General features: G+C 39.8%; 1 protein-coding gene across 3 annotated transcripts; it reads left to right on the top strand.

Annotated features, from left to right (window-relative positions):
• Window positions 1–516: 516 nt before the first annotated feature.
• Window positions 517–15,490, top strand: snx16 (sorting nexin 16). Of its 3 annotated transcripts, none has more exons than XR_014085318.1 (9): window positions 517–697; window positions 1,813–2,339; window positions 3,488–3,574; window positions 4,647–4,795; window positions 4,977–5,046; window positions 6,528–6,664; window positions 6,748–6,864; window positions 7,971–9,566; window positions 10,155–10,268. XR_014085318.1 is itself a non-coding variant. In XM_008438315.2 (9 exons), exons 2-8 carry the CDS (start codon window positions 1,932–1,934, stop codon window positions 7,987–7,989), a joined length of 987 nt encoding a protein of 328 aa, XP_008436537.2. In that variant the 5' UTR covers window positions 517–697; window positions 1,813–1,931; the 3' UTR covers window positions 7,990–8,013; window positions 10,155–15,490. The 3 variants fall into 3 exon arrangements, 2 of the variants coding, with proteins under 2 accessions (XP_008436537.2, XP_008436534.2); XM_008438315.2 differs by having other exon boundaries at window positions 7,971–8,013; window positions 10,155–15,490; XM_008438312.2 differs by lacking the exon at window positions 7,971–9,566 and having other exon boundaries at window positions 10,155–15,490.
• Window positions 15,491–17,474: the final 1,984 nt, after the last annotated feature.

Raw genomic sequence — 17,474 nt, 5'->3', positions numbered from 1 at the left:
GGTTAAGCCCAGTGGAAGGTGGCACCAGGCTCGCCGCCCACCCACCCGCCAGCCGTGATTCATTAAAAATGTGATTAAAGTTTACAGGAAAGTTGAAATATGACTATTTTTTATGTGATATTGCACTAATATTTGCACAACTACAGACTTACAAAAAGGCACACTTTTGAAGCTGTTAACTAAAAATACAATCTAAATAAAATCTAATTGTTTGCACTTACGTTGAATCCAACTTTAAAAGCCATACTTATAAACAAATTAAATGAACATGAATTATCAAGTGCAAACAAAGCACCAACTCACGTCTCACATCAAAGCTACTAAATAACAAAAGAAAACTCAAAAAATTAAGAGATGCTCTCCTGTATTGAGCTTTGACCTTTTAGTTTTTGTGGCACATACTGCATGTTGGATTGTAGCAAACAGGAAGTTGCAACAGACGTAAAGAAATGTTTTCTGATCAGAAATCAATTGTGTGTAACCCATGGTGTAACCTGTCCGCTGTGGTAATATAGCGCCCCCGTGCGGCTGTTCTAAAACATAACACTCGGATTGGTTTGAGTTTAAACAAGCTAACAGAGGGTTGGACGGGATGCGCCGGATAAACTGGAATATGATAAAACAGACATTTACCTTTAATGTTCTGATAAATAAAGCTGTAATTTAAAAGGAATGCAATTTCGCTCTGAAGCGGAAGGTAAGTCCCATTTACTACGTGTGTCAGCTGTTCTGCACTCCAGCTATCCTTTGTAGCTTGCTAGCTAAAGGTGAGCACGATGAGTGATAGCTTATTTTTCCAGTCTTGTGAGAGAGTTTGTAGGCACACCGAACATTGTTCAAAGTGTTACCCGCTTAGTTTGCGGAGAACTGCATCAGAAACGATATTTTACCGCTTTTATTAAGTCATATAAAAATGCTGCGTAATTCTGCATGAAGCTATTTAGGCGAGTTGGCTTGCTTAGTTCGGGTTGTAAAATGAACATCCTAGTCAGCACAGCAAGAGTATTATTCCCCATTGTGCAATATTTTTGTTGGTAGTTGTGCCTGCGGTGACACTCCGGTGAACTCAGAATAACTCTTTAATATTCCGCTGGAGGTGACAGTGCTCATAAAATAACCTTCATTATGGAAACTTCATTATTTAACTGTCAAATAGTAGGATCGATGTAATTATGCTAACGAGTGTTTTGCTGACGTGTTTTCCAGGTCAGGTTTGCAACCTAATACCATGAAAGTGTTTTGTTAGATCTATTTACACCTTTTGTTTCAATGCTGAATGTGTTCACACATCTACAAACATTTTAAATCCAGGTCAGTCATACATTCAGGTCACATGTTATACTTTTTATTTGCAGACGGCCCCTGTGGAAGTCCAAAAGTCCCCGGAATTCAATTAAAAATGTCATTATTTGAGTGATTGATTTAAAAATTATGATAATAAAATTGGGTGATATAATTAATTAAGTATATTATGACGTTATTATTGCAATGTTTTGATATACTAAAACAAAAATAAGTATGTATTATTTATTTTATTGTTTAGTTTTTTTCATGGTCATATTCTGCAAAAAAGAGATTTTTCAAAAATTAAGACTTCAAAAACCAAAAATTCAATTTGATAACCTTGGTTTATCGCCCAGCCCTATTGTACTGTAAAATTATTAAATTGTATATGACATGCGGTACATAATTCATCTGACGTCCTTAATACCACAATTAGAACATAGATTTAACCACATTTCAAGCAATATGACGTTTTCTCTGTGTTTTATTTAATAAAAACATCAAAATACTTTCATACTGCGTCTTCAGGGTGAAAGTCATCCTGTCAAGCTGAACGCCGCTGTTAGACCCCGCCATCGTACTACTGAGGCTAACCAAGGTCTGCGTTGGTGTGAAACGCCTCGGTTTCTGGTGCCAAACTCAGGGAGATGGCTTCACCCTTCGTGCCTGTCCCCGTCCCCATGAACAGAGCGATGTCCGGCGGCAGGCTGAGGCGGCCGCAGCGTGCCGCGTCTCTTGGAAGCGTCTCCAGCGGCTCCGAGTCGTCGTCTCCCATCACCAGGTCGGCGGGGGACGAGCGGGGTCGGACCTGCGGGGGGTCAGGATCGCAGCGGCAGTCACGCTGCCCTGAGAGGGCCAACCGCAGCCTGACGCCCCCGCCGCCACAGAGCCCCTTGCCCCAGGCCAGGGTGAACGGGACACTGGAGGCATCCGTCCAGTACTCGACGTGCCCTCGCTCCATGTCTGACCCCGCCGGGAGCCAGCAGGCGGAGGAGAGGCCGATCACCCCGACCGTGCTGGGGTACGAGGTCATGGAGGAGAGAGCCAAGTTCACGGTAACAACGTGATTGCCTAGCAACTGCTTTGATTGAGGTTTTTTTTTACTGGTGATCAATTTGTACCAGGGGGTCCAAACACTCTTGACCAAAATCTCCAGCTCAGAAATTCACGCAAGTCAACAAATAAATTTTTGAAAACTGAAGCCACAAAAACGCAGTTTTTTTTATTTTTACAAGGGATGCACCCAAACCCACTCATGTCCGTTCCAATACTGATATCATGCCTGATTTTCTGATACAGAAAATCAGGCATGAATTGATTTAAAATGTTTATTTTTTTAAACACAAATGTAAATGCAATGAATTGGGCATTTATTTTATACACTGCACTGAACCAATAGCTTCACAAGCTCAGTGAAACATGTAAAAACAACACAGCTTTAATTTGTTCAGTCAGTGCAGTTAGGAGTATCAGAGCCAATTTAAAATTAATAATAAAGGTACTGAAACTGACAAAAATAAACTGCAACAAACCTTCTTTCAAATGGTTCTGAAAGTCCAATTAGGAATCTTTAATATAATGTAAAACAAAAACAAAAAATCAGTCCAGTGGCTGGAAATGACTTCGAACAGCTTTGGCCTACAGAGACAACTGTGAAAATACAAATTCTCTTAAGCTCCGAATAATCAGAGCTTTTTAAATGTTGTGTTGAGAGGAAGAATTGTGTGTCATGAATTGCCCACAGTGCTAAAATTTAGGGGTGCACCAATTTATCGACCAGCCAATTTATCGACCAGCCGATTTATCGGTGCCGATTTCCTTAATTTTGGGTGATCGGCCGATTTTTACATGTGAAGCCGATCTTATCCACCCATGTTATGTACCTCGGCAAATCAACCACTGTGCTTTTCTTTTTTCCCATAATACTAACAAACCTCCCGACCAGGTCATATCTGCACATTAACAGTTAACAATAGTCACCCCATTGTTGCCAAATCAGCAACTTTCTTGATATATTGAAGAAACATTTCAGACAAAAAAAAAATGGTATCGGCCAAAATCAGAACCGGTAAGTTAGGCTTTTTAAAAGATCGGTAGTCGGCGGTCGGCCAGAAAACTGCAATCGGTGCGCCCCTACTAAAATGATTTCATTTTATTACACACGTTGCTACATGCTTACAGCTTTAAGTTTCATTTTCTGCAGGTTTACAAGCTCCTGGTGAGGAAAAGTCAAGACGAGAACTGGGTTGTGTTTAGAAGATACACCGACTTCTCCAGACTCAACGACAAGGTGCTTTTGATTATGTATTATTTATTTTCGTAGTGAAATTTTTTTCTGCGTTTCTATGCAGCCGTCCCAGATGTCGAGGACGTTTTCCGCTCCAATCTTTATCTCATGCTGGTGTTTGCAAACACTCTTATCAGGCTGCTTTCTCTCTTGAGCGCACGGTGAAAGCGGTCAGAGCTGGACAAAGAATCTTTCTGTTCTCACACAGCCAATCTGGCCCGAGCCCACAAGGTGGACGGCGCTCTCACGGTTCGGCGAAGGAATGTTTCATACATATTACATACGCAGGAAATCTAGAGGCGTTTGGCGTCTATCCTGCTGGTCTGCACATTCTTTCAGATTAAAGATAATGGGAAGGAATGTACGTCTTCTCTGCTGTTTTTTAAAAATCTTTTTCATGAGACGCCTCCAAAAATCCTGCAGTATTTCTAGCTTCTGAAGTGTCACTGTTCGCGCCGATCATTTGAGTATTTTTGTAATAGTGTCACATAGTACTTTGTTTTTCACTGTTTTATTATATGCAGAGTTTGATTACGTTGTGTGAACTTTTTAACCTGCGAGGTTGTTTTCTGGATGCTAATATTTATCAACCTTTGGATTTTTGAGGTAAAATGAGAAACTCGTGTATTTAGTCGTTGAGGTTTGTAGGTTTTCTGTGAAATAACCCATCAGAGCAGCCAAATGGAACGTGTTAATGTGTAAAACGACTCTCAGGTCATCCCATTGCATAAGGTTTACATTTAGTAAATGGTCACTAGCTAACGCAACTTTCCATGTCAAAGAAGGAAGTTAAGTAATTTCCTAGTTTTTCTTCCTTTGGAAAACTCGATCTCCCAGTGAGGCTGAGGGTAACAGTAGAGACCATGTTGGACTTGTTTTCAACTACAATGGCTGTTTCTGAAAGGAGGGTGGACCCGGCTTGTTGAAACCAATACCAAAAAATAAAGGAAGGAAATTGTCGAAAGCAGCTTATCACATTTACTGATTGGTATATGGCTAATTTTTCCTGTAAAGTTGTTGGTTTATGTAAGTTTTATGCTATTTTTGTTCTCTGTGTGTTTTTTTTCCCCTCCAGCTAAAGGAAATGTTCCCCGGCTTCCGACTCTCGCTGCCTCCTAAGAGGTGGTTTAAAGACAACTACGACAGCGACTTCCTGGAGGACAGGCAGCTGGGGCTACAGGCTTTTTTGCAGAATTTGGTTGCACACAAAGACATCGGCAACTGGTACTTAGCAAAACTGTATTAGTGGACGCTGCTGGTTCAGCTCTTTGTCCTTGTATCTCAACTTAACAGAAAGTCAGCATCGATATCCGATATAAACAGCCTTGAATGTCATTTTACCGCTGATGTGTTAAAAAAAAAAAATCAAGCGTGGTTCTGTTTTTGTGCTTGCTCTCTTTGACAGCCTTCCAGTGAGGGAGTTTTTGTGCCTCGATGATCCTCCTGGGCCTTTTGACAGCCTTGAGGAGAGCAGGGTAAGCACACACACAGTTATTCCTCTTTTCAATCAGTTGAGTAAAAGTCAATAGAAGCTGTATAATATGCCTGATGGATGATCTAGTAATAACCAATGATTTGATGAGAACTCTCTATACCAACAGATGACAAGCAGGAATCTATTTTTAGAGATGCACTGATCCGATATGAATATCTGTATCGGTCCCGATATTGGAAAAAAAATTCTAGATTTGGCATCTGTGATAATGTGCCTGATCCATTACAATGGATCTATTCAGTCTAATTCTAAAAGAAATGTTTTGTGCCAATTCAGCACTGATTTTCTGTATCGGATCGGTTTCGGCTAATATCTAACCTCATATATCGGTATCGAAGTGGGGAAAAAAAGAGTGTATCGTGCACCTCTAGCTATTTTGTGGAAACAAATAGGTAGGGTTGTCCTGGTACAACTGGTACAATACCGATATCACAGCTTTGAGTATTGGCCGATACCAATATCGACTTGATACGATATCAGCACAAATCAGGTATACTTTCATTACTTATTTTGTTGTGTGGAGTATTAGAAAGGGCTTGATCAAGAGATATTACTCCGATACTCACATTTTGGCTGATATCAGACCGATTTTTTGACATCGGTATTGGATTGGAACAGGACTGGAGTAGTCCTGCTGATGTTTCTGAAGTTATAGTCCTCATATATTTAGACCTTACCGCATTTTTGAGCTGCTTTAGTCATATTTGCTGGGTTTATTTTTGACAGCCCCCCCACGTTATGTAACAGAGTGGGTTGGAAAAGAAGCACAAGGCATAAAACGGCAGATTTGTGTTGCTGGAGAGCTCAGTGTGAGAGCAGTTCTGTTGCTTTAAGGAGCGCTCCAGCCAGGTCTCATTTCCTGACACCTGGCTGGCAAGGAAAACCCGAACCAGCACCATCTTGCTTCTGCAGAGAGAAAAGTTATTCAGGTTCCTGAAACGCTTTTTAAAATTTATGCTGCTCAAACATTGTGTTCATCTGGGACCAGCCGTGGGTCTGAGGAACTGCATCTCACTGTTCCTTTGAGTCCAGAACTGATAGGATCAGAAAAGATTCATTCATTAAAGTCAGATGGAAACTGAGCATCCTTCTCATTTTTAGCACAATAACGTTGGAGCGCCCTTTATTTTCCTTTGCACTGATTGGTTATAACCACAAGAGTGGAGATAAGGAAGAGATTAGATGTTAGCTTCTGCAGTAGTGCTGAATTAGTCTCCACCAGAGTGTATTAAGGCATATTAAGGGATATTTGGTGTTTAAATTATTGAAAAAAGCAGCCTTGGTCTCAGGTATTTGTGGATTTTAGTAGTTTGTGAAACGAACAAGAAATAATACGCTATTTCCAAAAGAAGAAAAAAGAGAATGTTTGTTGTGCATTTGTATTTAGCCTCCAGTTTTTATTTACTAAAGCAAACTTTGCATCAGTCTGTCATAGATTAAAGCTTTTTCCCCTCCCTTCAGGCGTTCTGCGAGACCCTGGAGGAAAGCAACTACCGCCTGCAGAAGGAGCTGCTGGAGAAGCAGAAAGAGATCGATTCTCTGAAGAGGAAACTGGAGGAAAAGGAGCAGACCATCCTGATGCTGGAGAAGCACGCCAAGTCAGTAGACCAAAGGTCGCCTTACTGCTGTTTACAGTTGGTTTTTATCGACCCCGTTACTCATGGATGTGTGATTGTTGCAGTGGAGGAAGCTCTGGGTCTCCCTGCGCTCTGTCGGCTCAGGGAAGCGAGAGCAGCGCAGACGCCGATGTGGAGTCGTCTGCAGCAGAGGCGGATCAGGACACGCCCGATGACACGGGGTAAAACACACACCCAGACAACAAATATTATAAAGATACATGAGTGGATACTCCACCAGGTGTTAAATTACTTCACTTCTCTGCTAAGCTTTCGACTTTATTCAATGCAGAACAAATTATCCAAAATGTTGCGTCATATTTGTGAATTGAACCTTCACGTTGGATTCTTGCCTTGCATTTTGGTCACTTTTTATTCCTTTAACAATTTGTCACCTCGCAGGGGGAGAGCATGAATCAGAGAAAGAGGCCCTAATTTCAGAAGAGTAGCTATTGATTGCAGACGAGACTGATTAGAGTCGAGTTCTTAAAAGCATTCCTCGCTGTAGCGAAAGCATAAATACTACAGTGACCCAATCTGACGGGGAGCAAAATGGTTGTTTTATGATGTCCATAAAAGTTTCTGAACATAATTCTGATTAAGTTTTTTACCAGTGTTATTTACAATGAAGGGACGAGTGCATCTAAAGAGAGCTTTTGAAGGACGGCCAGAAATGAAGTGCATAGAATCCCGTTTCTTCACATTCAGCAGGAAAATAAAGACATGCAGAAACAATACTGATGATCTTTTCAGCTGGTTCACAGTGAAAAACACAAAATATTCTTAAAAATGTAAAGACTCAGATTTCAATCGTGATTTTTCACGATTAATAGATTATTGAAATAATTATCAACTTGTTCAACAATAGATTATATAGATTTTAAAAAAATCAATTTGCTGAAAGAACAACGTACCAAGCCAAAACTGTGCAAAATATATATATACATTTCGCTTTTAAGATGAAAAAACTTCTTTGGTTTGTAAATATATTCTACCCAAAACGAATTAATTGCTAAAAGAATCGTTAGTCCCAGCCATAAACAGAGCAAAGATGGAAGCACTTGGCTACATTCTCCTCCGCTGCTGGAACGTGTACAGGGAGTTTCACCTCCTTTCAGACAAATTTGGGGAAATGTATCTGAAATATGAGAGAAATCTGGGCTCCAGTCTGGATAAATCAGAGCTTGTTTGTCAAGAGCGAACATGATTTCAAAACCGTTATAATTATTTTCTAGTCTTTAAAGTGTTCCTGTTTGTGATGGTTTCTTTCCCCCTGCATATTTCACAGCAGGGCAGCTCCGGTCTGAAAGCACAGCGTCTTTACTCGTCAGGTATTCTGAAAGCGAACTCGACGGGCTGAACTGCAGCATTCTTACTAGTAACACGCATCCCATCACCTGTGCTAGAAAGGTGTTCTGTTAAGTGTTGTCAGGGTGTTCAAAGCTGCTTTTTTTTCCTCCCCACATCTGTCTCTACAAGTCTTGCATGCTAAATGTGCCGCTAACTTTGGCGTCTCTCCTGTCTAATGCCTGAAATCGGTCTGTCGGTGTTGCTGTGGAAACATAATTTCTTGTGTTTTTGCTTGTTTTCTCACAGTAGAATGACTTGAAACAATTAAGTGTGACAAAAAGGCAAAAAAAAAAAAAAAAAATCAGTAAGCAGGGGGAAGTATTTCTTGACAGCACTGCACGTTACTTATTTAGATGCTGATGTTGAAGCTGGGGTGAGTTTCTTTTTACCGTGGCAAATTCAGGTGTCTTCTCCCTCACATGATTACTTTCTTTCAGTGTGTGGATGTGATGACACATTTCAAAGCCCAGTGTTTTACCTCCTGAGGCTCGGCAGCTGATGTTTAGAGTAAAAACATCGCTGCCGGCCACAGAAATGCACTGGATAGTGGTGTCACAATACCTGGTTGATTGCAAGGCTTTCATGTTGAGGAAACCTAAGAAGACTCGACCCCCCAGCTGTGGTGTGGATTCATCGTGCAGCCATGTTTTGTTTCTTTCCGACCTTTTTGGACATATTTGTACCTTTTCCACTAATGGCTACTCAGCGCGGCTCGACTCTGTCACAAGGGTTCTCCACTAGTAAGCATTCAGTCGGGCTAAAATCTTGCTAACTGGGCATGTGCGGATGTGACCTGGTGGCCGGGTCCATCAGTCAGCCCTCTCTCATGGCAGAGAAACGGGGACAATGGCTGATTTTCAGACCTTTGCACATGTAGATAATATCGGTTTCACATGCAAGTATCGGTCGATCGCTGAAAATTCAGCAAATCGGGGCTGATTTGCCGGTGCACCGCTAAAAACCACCAGACACCGTGTACAGTTGTGCTGAGACGAGCCGCGCCGCTATCTGCTAGCTGGAAAAGGACCATCATGTTGTACAACTAACACGTTCACTGACTGCTTCTCACACAGTGGTGTGTGTGTTCGCTGTGTGCGTCTCTTTCAGTGCCTGTCTCGCAACTCAGGCTGGTCCTTGCAAAAGTATTTGCTCCCCTTGAACGTTTCCTCAATTTGTCACATTCCAACAGACTTCAGTGAATTTATGCTAGACGTAATTAAAGGTATATGGTTTGTCTGCCAAAGTGCAGATGTCACTTGAGTTCCCGTTGATGTTGAATATAATTTCATTCACAAAGTTGATATTTTAGTGAACAATGTGACCAAATGGCATCATGAAGACCAAGGAACACAACGGACACGTCAGGGAGAAAGTTGCATAGAAGTTTAAACCAGGCTTAGGTATAAAGAGATGGCCTAAACTGAATATCTGAAAAGAAAAATGTTTTCACAACTGTAAACCCACCAAGGCAAAAAGAGCATCAGTCAGAGAAGCAGCCAGGAAGCTACTGGAACTGCAGAGATCCAGTCGTCAGGTGAGAGAGTCTGTTGACAGGAAATCACTTCAACGTACAAAATGTTGTATGTGGAAAAAATTAACAGCACTCTTCATTCTGAAGGGAGGCTTCCCGCTGTAAAGTACAGTGTTGATTAAAGCATGTTTATGGTTTAAAGCGGCCCTGTCAAAGTCCAGAGCTACATTCAGACAAGAATGGAAAGAAATATTTATGTTCACGATTTGGATCTTACTGAGAAAAGGCAAAAACATTCAGTCTGTCTAAGGTCAAAAATGTAAGGTGAACAAACTTACACTGACACTATTGGCTGAATGTAAATTTCATCACACTTTTCAGATTTTTACTGTGAAAAAATTGAAGTCATCTATTATTTTATTTCCACGTCACAATTGAGTAAGTCTTTTACATAAAATCCCAATAAATGACATTAAAGTTTGTGATTATGCCATGACAAAATGTGGAAAAGTCAAAGTTTTATGAATACATCTGCAAAGCACCACCTCTTTCTCCATGTTTTTTCTCTATAACAGTCTGTCGTTGTTTGGTGTTAAACTTGACGTTATTTGCAGTAAGAAGTGAAGTAACCTGTGTGTTTTGTCTCGGCAGTGGCAGGTGTCGGCTCCAGCCGGTGCGGTCCGCCGCCTGTTGGTGCGGCCCGGCCCTCAGCACCTCTCCTCCGGTCATCCAGGTCACTCAGCTGTTCCACAAGAACACTTGAAGCCCAAGTCCAAGCCTTTTCTTTTTTCCTCCAGTTCCCCTCCGCCGTCCAATTGGCTTTGACTTTCACTTCACTTCGCCTTCCTCCATGTTTCAGGCTGGACCTGCTGTTTGACCTCAGAGGGGGCAGAGCTCGACCCGATGCACAGAGAGGAAATGGTTTCACACTGACACCCCTTGTGGGTTATTTAACCCGGCACCCGAAACACTTTATAAAACCCGACAACCTCAAGACGAAAAGCCGATCCGGGTCGCTCTCTAACCTCCTCCTGCTTCTGCCAGGTCGAGTTTTTATAATATTGCCTCCGGAAAGCGTGGCTCCGACAAAACCTGAAGGCTCGAAGACTTTCAGAACCGACAATCGACAACAAAAGCAACCACTGACGTCCCCAGACGTTTGTTGCCTTTTTGAGAAGACGGCTTCTCCAAACAGAGAAACAGCACCCCCTTGTGGCTTCCTGGGCAGATGTACCCAGGTGGGTTATGTCACGGTCGATATCCAGGTACTTTGTGCTCCCACTGACTGTTATCGGTGTAAACAAGCCCTCGGTTTACATCGTGAAGCCAACATTCCCTCTTGTTTTAAGTGCCAAGTGTGGTTTGGAAGCGTCAACAAATCAAGATGGAGGCATGAAATGCAATAGCTGATACGTACACAAATCATTTCATAACTAAATAGAAGAAAGGAAAAAAAAAACCTGAGATCTGATTCCTGTCCTGTTAGTAGTTAAAGTCGTTGTTTAATAATGTAAGGTACACTACAAAAAAAAAAAAAACAGTATTTTTGGTCTAGTTTCTAGTGTAAATATCTTAGTTTTGTCTTATTTCAAGTGTACTGACATGCAAGTAACATCAGCGAAAATATGGGTTTGTTGTAAGTTAGAAATTCCTTTTGCATAAGAGGAAAAAGTACTAGTTCCAACTATAACTAGTACTTTTTCAATTTTAGGAAATAATTGGCTTTAAAACAAGCTCCTATATTTTGCTGAAAAGTTACTTTTATTTTATTTCAAGTGTAATAAGATATTTGCACTAGAAACTAGACCAAAAACACTTGGTAAGATTTAGGTTTTTTTTTGCAGTGTAACACTAAAGACCATTTCAGACAGTTTACTTCCATACATCTACATGTTAACATGCAGCTCAAATGCAGCTTTGTGTTTGAGCTCTGGAATATCTTACATCGACACGTGCACTTTAAGATATTGAACTCTGGATTATTGCAATTTCTGTAAAAATAATTTGCTATTTACACTTGATGTATTTAATTTGCTCAACACTCAGTCAGATTTTTACTTTTTTTTTTTACTTTCCAACAATCTCAGTTGACATTGGGGTGTTCAGGTGACTTGATCGGCCAAGTGACCGTGAGTTAAAACTACAAGAGAAAGATGGTGAACCAAGACTTAGCAAAGAACAGCCCATCTTTTACATTGCGAATGGTGCTAATTAACTTCTCCAAAAACGTCACACCCAGACTGTTCCTGGCGAACACGTCACACACACACAAGCCATACTTTTTTTTTTCCCAATCCAAGCAACTCTGGAGAGGCAGACGCATATGTGGCTTTCGCTCTTTAATCGTCATTTAACGAAGGGGTCGGGGGCTGAGCAGCCGATGGCGTCTCACGCTCGGCCTGGAACGGCTCGGGTCTTGCACTTTATGGATGAATGGCGAAGCTTAACGACTGCTCGGATGTTGTTTTTACTCTTTCTACAAAGGCCACATGCCTTTTTGATCACTACAAGCCGTCTTAATTTCCGACGGGGTCTAAAACGTTAATATTTTGTTTATGATCTGTGCCGCTCTGGATATTTGCCTCTTGCCTCATTAAGTGCCTTGAAGGGTTGTGGTGTTGTTTCTTTTTGTTCTCTTAGCTTTTCTTCTGATGAGTTGGGATTGCTTTATAGATTTATGCAGGACATGAAACATATGCTCTCTCTCCCTGTGATAGAAAGGTTTTAAATAACACTCTTGTGTGTATATAATGTTTTGAATAGATATGTCTTTGTAATATTACACAAATTGAATCTTAGCTTATTTACACCTGTAGTTTCACTTTAAAAATATATAAACATATATGCGAACAAGAGGATCCAAAATATGAAAAGGATACTGTAGACACTGTAACACGCGCTGCTTATCATGTAAAAAATTTAATATTCACGATTAAAGAGGGAGTAACGTATTGAACACACCTACCTTTGTTTTCTGTTTTCTTATGTTTAAAGTCGGTGTTACCACGGCAATAAATGTTACCAGGTTTCTGTGAAATAAAATTTTGGATCTATCTGCTGTTAAGATATTGTGACTTTTTAAGGGGAGGGGGAGAAAGACGCTTTCTAAAAGTTGTAATTATTTAATGTGGAAAAATAGACTGTCGTTACTCATAATGATCACTTTTCAGCTCTTAATTTCCCAAAGTGCCGCTTTGTTGCTGAGCGCCGTTCACTAAATTAGCGGTTTTCGCTCATATGGGACCCATTTCAGATGTTTGACATGACGGAGTCGGCTTAAGTCAGACGTTTTGTTCAAGACGCAGTTTATCAAAACGCTGTTCTTGTGCTGCCTCTTTTATTGCCCCTCTGAAATGCGAATGGGGTTGGGCCGGTTCACGGTGTCCCGGTTTCAGTTTGTTTGCCTAACAATGTCATGGGTCAAAGAACATTTACAGATTTTTCTTCTTGAAAGAACGACTGCAGTTTTCATTTCATTTTTATTTCACTCGCTCAATAATACATATGAATAGTTCATGTAACTTAACGAAATCATGAGTGAAAGTTAGCTCAGACTATTACAGACATATTTCAAATTCACAGCTTATTCAATATCGTTCATTATAATTATTTCCGCATTTCTTTTAAATGTAGAAAGGGATTTGGATCGCTTTATCTCATGTCAAGCTTGTTCCTTAAACTGACACCTTTAACGAATGCATCTTTCCATCGACGCCGTTCTGAATCTAAATCTTTTGGAAATTTGTTCCTTCTAAGTTGTACTTGCATTCTCTTTACAAATCTGTTTTCAGTATTGCTTGGTAAATCTTACGTGCTTGGTGCATACATTTTAAAATACCACACTATCAATTGATAAAGTTTCATGTACAAACTTACTTACGACTCTTAACAGGACTCTGTTGAATTTGTTGGATTTTTTCTTTACGTTTAGATAAGATTTCCATGACAGATTTTTATCAGTGAGAACATAAAAAACCAGAGAACTTAACTTCTTCTGTGATTTTTTTATTTTATTTATTTTTTGGTATCTCGACTCCTTCAACATGTAATTGTGCATCAGTGAAATTAAATTAAATTAAACATTTCCCCTTTTTGTCAACAAACTTTAATTTTCCGTATTAGAATTTTAAATGAAGGACCAAAAGAGAATCGCTTATAAAAAGGAAGGTGATGCTTTGGTTATCGGTTGTGAAAATACCACATAGCACAACATAACTACATAAAAGAAGTGTCAAAGCCCCTACTTGAGAACTTTATAACTTGCCATTTGACACAACAAAAACAATTTAGGTCAAAGTTGTCTCTTAAATTTCAGACGACCAGATGAAAACATCTCCATCAGCTCCCGTCTGTGTTATCCATATCCGTGTCTTCAGCATGCGTGTCAGGAAGCGGTGGAAGGGCTTTAGGTAAACTGATGAGTACGTGTAGATAGAATTAAGGAGATCACCATTCCAGCAAACCATAATTGTCTCCATGCTCTCCTCAATACTTTTCTTGGGATCATCAATTACAAAACCCAACGTGGCAAATTAGATAATTTGACCGACTTTTGGAGAAGTTATCTATAGACCTTTGTTGATTTTTGCTTTCTGCTCCTGATCCAAAGTTTGCGCCACAGTTAGAGGAAGCTAACTCTCCTGACTTGCCTGTTGCTACTTATAAAGCAGTTAAAATCACTTGACAGCAGGTTTTTCCTAAATAGAAACTTCACACAGAGTCCAAATTGTGCAACGCTTGGTAGAGGTGAACCGAAAGTAGAAAATCAGGCTAATTGAAAATGCTATACTGCGGGTAAGAAACGGTCATAAGGATGCAGTTATGTTCCATTTCTTTTTGCGTCCAAAAGATGTTGTAATCGACACTTGTTGTGCCGAGAGAAATTTAGAGAAATTCAGAATCATTTATGAGAACTAAGGCGGCTTTTCAAGATTATGCTGTCCTTAATTTCACCGTTTACTTTCCCCGAAGGTTTTGCACCTATAAATAACTTGGTGAAAAGTTTTATTACCGTTCTCTCACTGATCCCTTTTGAGGAACAGTTCTTTGAACTGAGTGTGTGCTAATTTCAGGTCTGAAGAATTACCCACAGGAACATGACTGGATCACTTACACCTGGAAAAAGTCCTTTAATCTGAAGTCAATCATGAAACTTCTTTGCTTTTAATGCTCACCAAATAGATTTTCATGCCGTTTCCTGTATCACTGATATACTTTCCTCTGCCTTCATCACACACTTTACATTTAAGAAACGGAACAATGCAGACTCTTTCTGCTGCATTGCTCCAAACCCCATTAGTTATTGTTGCTTTATGCTTTGCCACTTTTGGAGAACACATTTTAAGCAAGAAACATTAATAACAATGAATCAAGGGAAAGCTATGTACTGTTAGTTGAAACAAAATGGGGTCAGGTTCATGAGTCATCTTTCTCTGCTCTTTCTTACCAAAGACCATTGGCGGCTAAGCATGTTACGTGTACTCGGGTTTACTTTTCTTGCATCTCTCTTTTTAACAAACAGCATTGAACTAAATGAAACCGTTTATGAGCAGCTATAAACTAAGTGCTTAAACTTTTTGGTCTGTTTAGAGTTTTAGGCTTATTTATCGTCTCTCCTTTTTAGATTGCCGTTTATCTTTTTTTGGGTTCAATTTACTTACTGTTTTTTTTTTTTTGTGTGCACTTTTTTTTGTCCCTGTTGGTCTTCTTGATTTAATTATGCTCTGTTTACTTATTAGTTTTTCCTCTCATTTCCCTCTAATTACCTGTTTTTCCCCATCAAGTACGCCTTGTTACTGATGCACCATCTGCTCCTGGTTCCGTAATCACCACCTCTGGTTAAATACTTCTCATTTTAATCAGCCGTTTGTCAGATCTGCCTGTTATTTTGTCTTGATGTCCCTGAGTTCTTGAACGTGCATCCTATAGCTGCTCCTTTTTATTTTATTATACTAAACCATTAAATATAATTCTGCTTACCTCCTTCACGCGGTTTGGTCCTCTGTTTCCACCACTTATGACAATTTTCTTACATACAATGAAGCCCAAACTTATTTCAACCACTGGCATTTTATTTTCATTCACCCATAATTCTTCTTAACCTGCTTCTTGTGTGTTTACACCCTGTTTTGATGAGTCATCTTTGGTAATGAGCTCCCAAGTTTTTGAGGTTGGAAGGCCTTCTTGCTGTCATGCTAATCTTTAAATCTGTCCTCATTAGATTCAAGCCAGGACTCCGTCTGTTGAAAAATGTAAAGTCAGATTAAACATGCTGGTAAGATAAAAATGTTACTTTAAACCTTAAATTGCAAGAGGAATCAATATTTTGGGACTTAATTGTAGAGTGTTTGATCAACCGTCATAGCTTGAGAGCTAGCAAGACGCTAGCTAGCTTAAAATGTTTTGTAGTAGAAAAGTTTTCACATCTACTTTAATATTTGGCATGTACATAAAAGCAAAATAAACTGGGTCAATGTGTGATTTAAAAGGTTATCTGCAGGTCAGATTACAAGAAACCAGCACTAGCATATTAGCTTGTGAGGTGACGAGATCTTCGTTCTGTCTTTAAGACTCACGACAAAGCTAATGACATCAGGAGACACTAAATGTATTTAACTCACTCTCACCCATTAATGAAACACATGATTCAAGTGTAAATAGCCGTCAGATGCTGTTGACCTTTAGCCTGTACAGAAAAACAAACTAACGCAAATATAAGATATTAATAAAAATATTTTATTTATTTATTTATTTATTTTGAACAGACAAAAAAGAGAAGAAAAATATGATTAACTTTGGGTCAAACTCAGAGGTGTCTATGTTGAAACGGGCTTTTTTCTTGTTCAACACGCTCAGTATGTGATTAGCTTTACTTAGTCATACACTGAGCACTGTGGACATTAAATCCAATTCACTAATTTAAATGCCCACATTTAAATCAAATATGTATCCTTAGACAATCCCTTGCAAAATATTCAAAACCCTTAGTTACATCAAAGTCATAAAAGGAAATAACATAAATGCGTAGCACTGAACATTAAAAAATACACACAATCATAAAACGGGACAGTAATTATTAAAAGCTGTTTTATGGTATGTACGCAAGACATACAGCTAAATTAAATTTTGATCCTAACGAATGGTGCAACATCAACAGTTCTGAGAAGTTTTAAAACACATTTAGCTTGGTCTTAAATCTACAGGTTTGTTTGGGTTTTTTTTTTAGTCAGCAAGTTTGCTGACAGTTTGTTCATTTCGGAATTTCTGGCTTTTGATTCTGCATTCACAGCAGGATTTCTTTATGTTTCAGTCAATTATAAAACTTCAGGACCGCTCTAGCAATACTGTAACATCTACAGGGACGACAAAAACAAGAAATTGACTTAATAACTGACCTAAACAAGGATATTTTACTCAAACACATTTAGAAATAACTCAGACCACTTCTGTGTTATTTTGGTCAGCTAGCTTTACTTCCTCTTATACAAGCTAGTAGTGAGTAAAGTACACAAAGCTTTCGATTTCAATCTCACCACGCACACCACATTTACCCAGTTTTCACAAGCAGATTCATTCAGCAAGAAAGACCAAGAGGAAAACTCCCAACAGGGCCCTTTTCCGTGACCCAGTATTAATCTAAGGGTGTTCACTGGTTCTTGGTCGGGTGCCAGGCCTCCTACTGGCCTCTGCAGCAGAAAGTAGCAGTAAAATGTCCGTGGATGGGCAGATTGACGTCTCGTGAATCACATCCATGTGGTTTGAACTTGCTGGTGTCGGGTACGTGGCCCCAAAGCACACAAATAGCTATGTTTTGATAAACTACAGGCCAGAAATTTCAACTCCACGCAGCATGGAGCCGCACAAGCAGGCAGAGGAAAAGATGCGATTGAGGAAGGAACCGACTTGGATTAACCGTTCTAAGCGGCTTGGACGGGTTTCGCTCTAAAAACAGGATAAAAACTAGAAAGAACC

The sequence above is a fragment of the Poecilia reticulata genome, chromosome 20, assembly GCF_904066995.2.
Source record: "Poecilia reticulata chromosome 20, P_reticulata-male-v2, whole genome shotgun sequence".
NCBI lineage: Eukaryota > Metazoa > Chordata > Actinopteri > Cyprinodontiformes > Poeciliidae > Poecilia > Poecilia reticulata.
The sequence above is the reverse complement of the archived record's forward strand: the minus strand, read 5'-3'. Positions and strand labels throughout refer to the sequence as shown.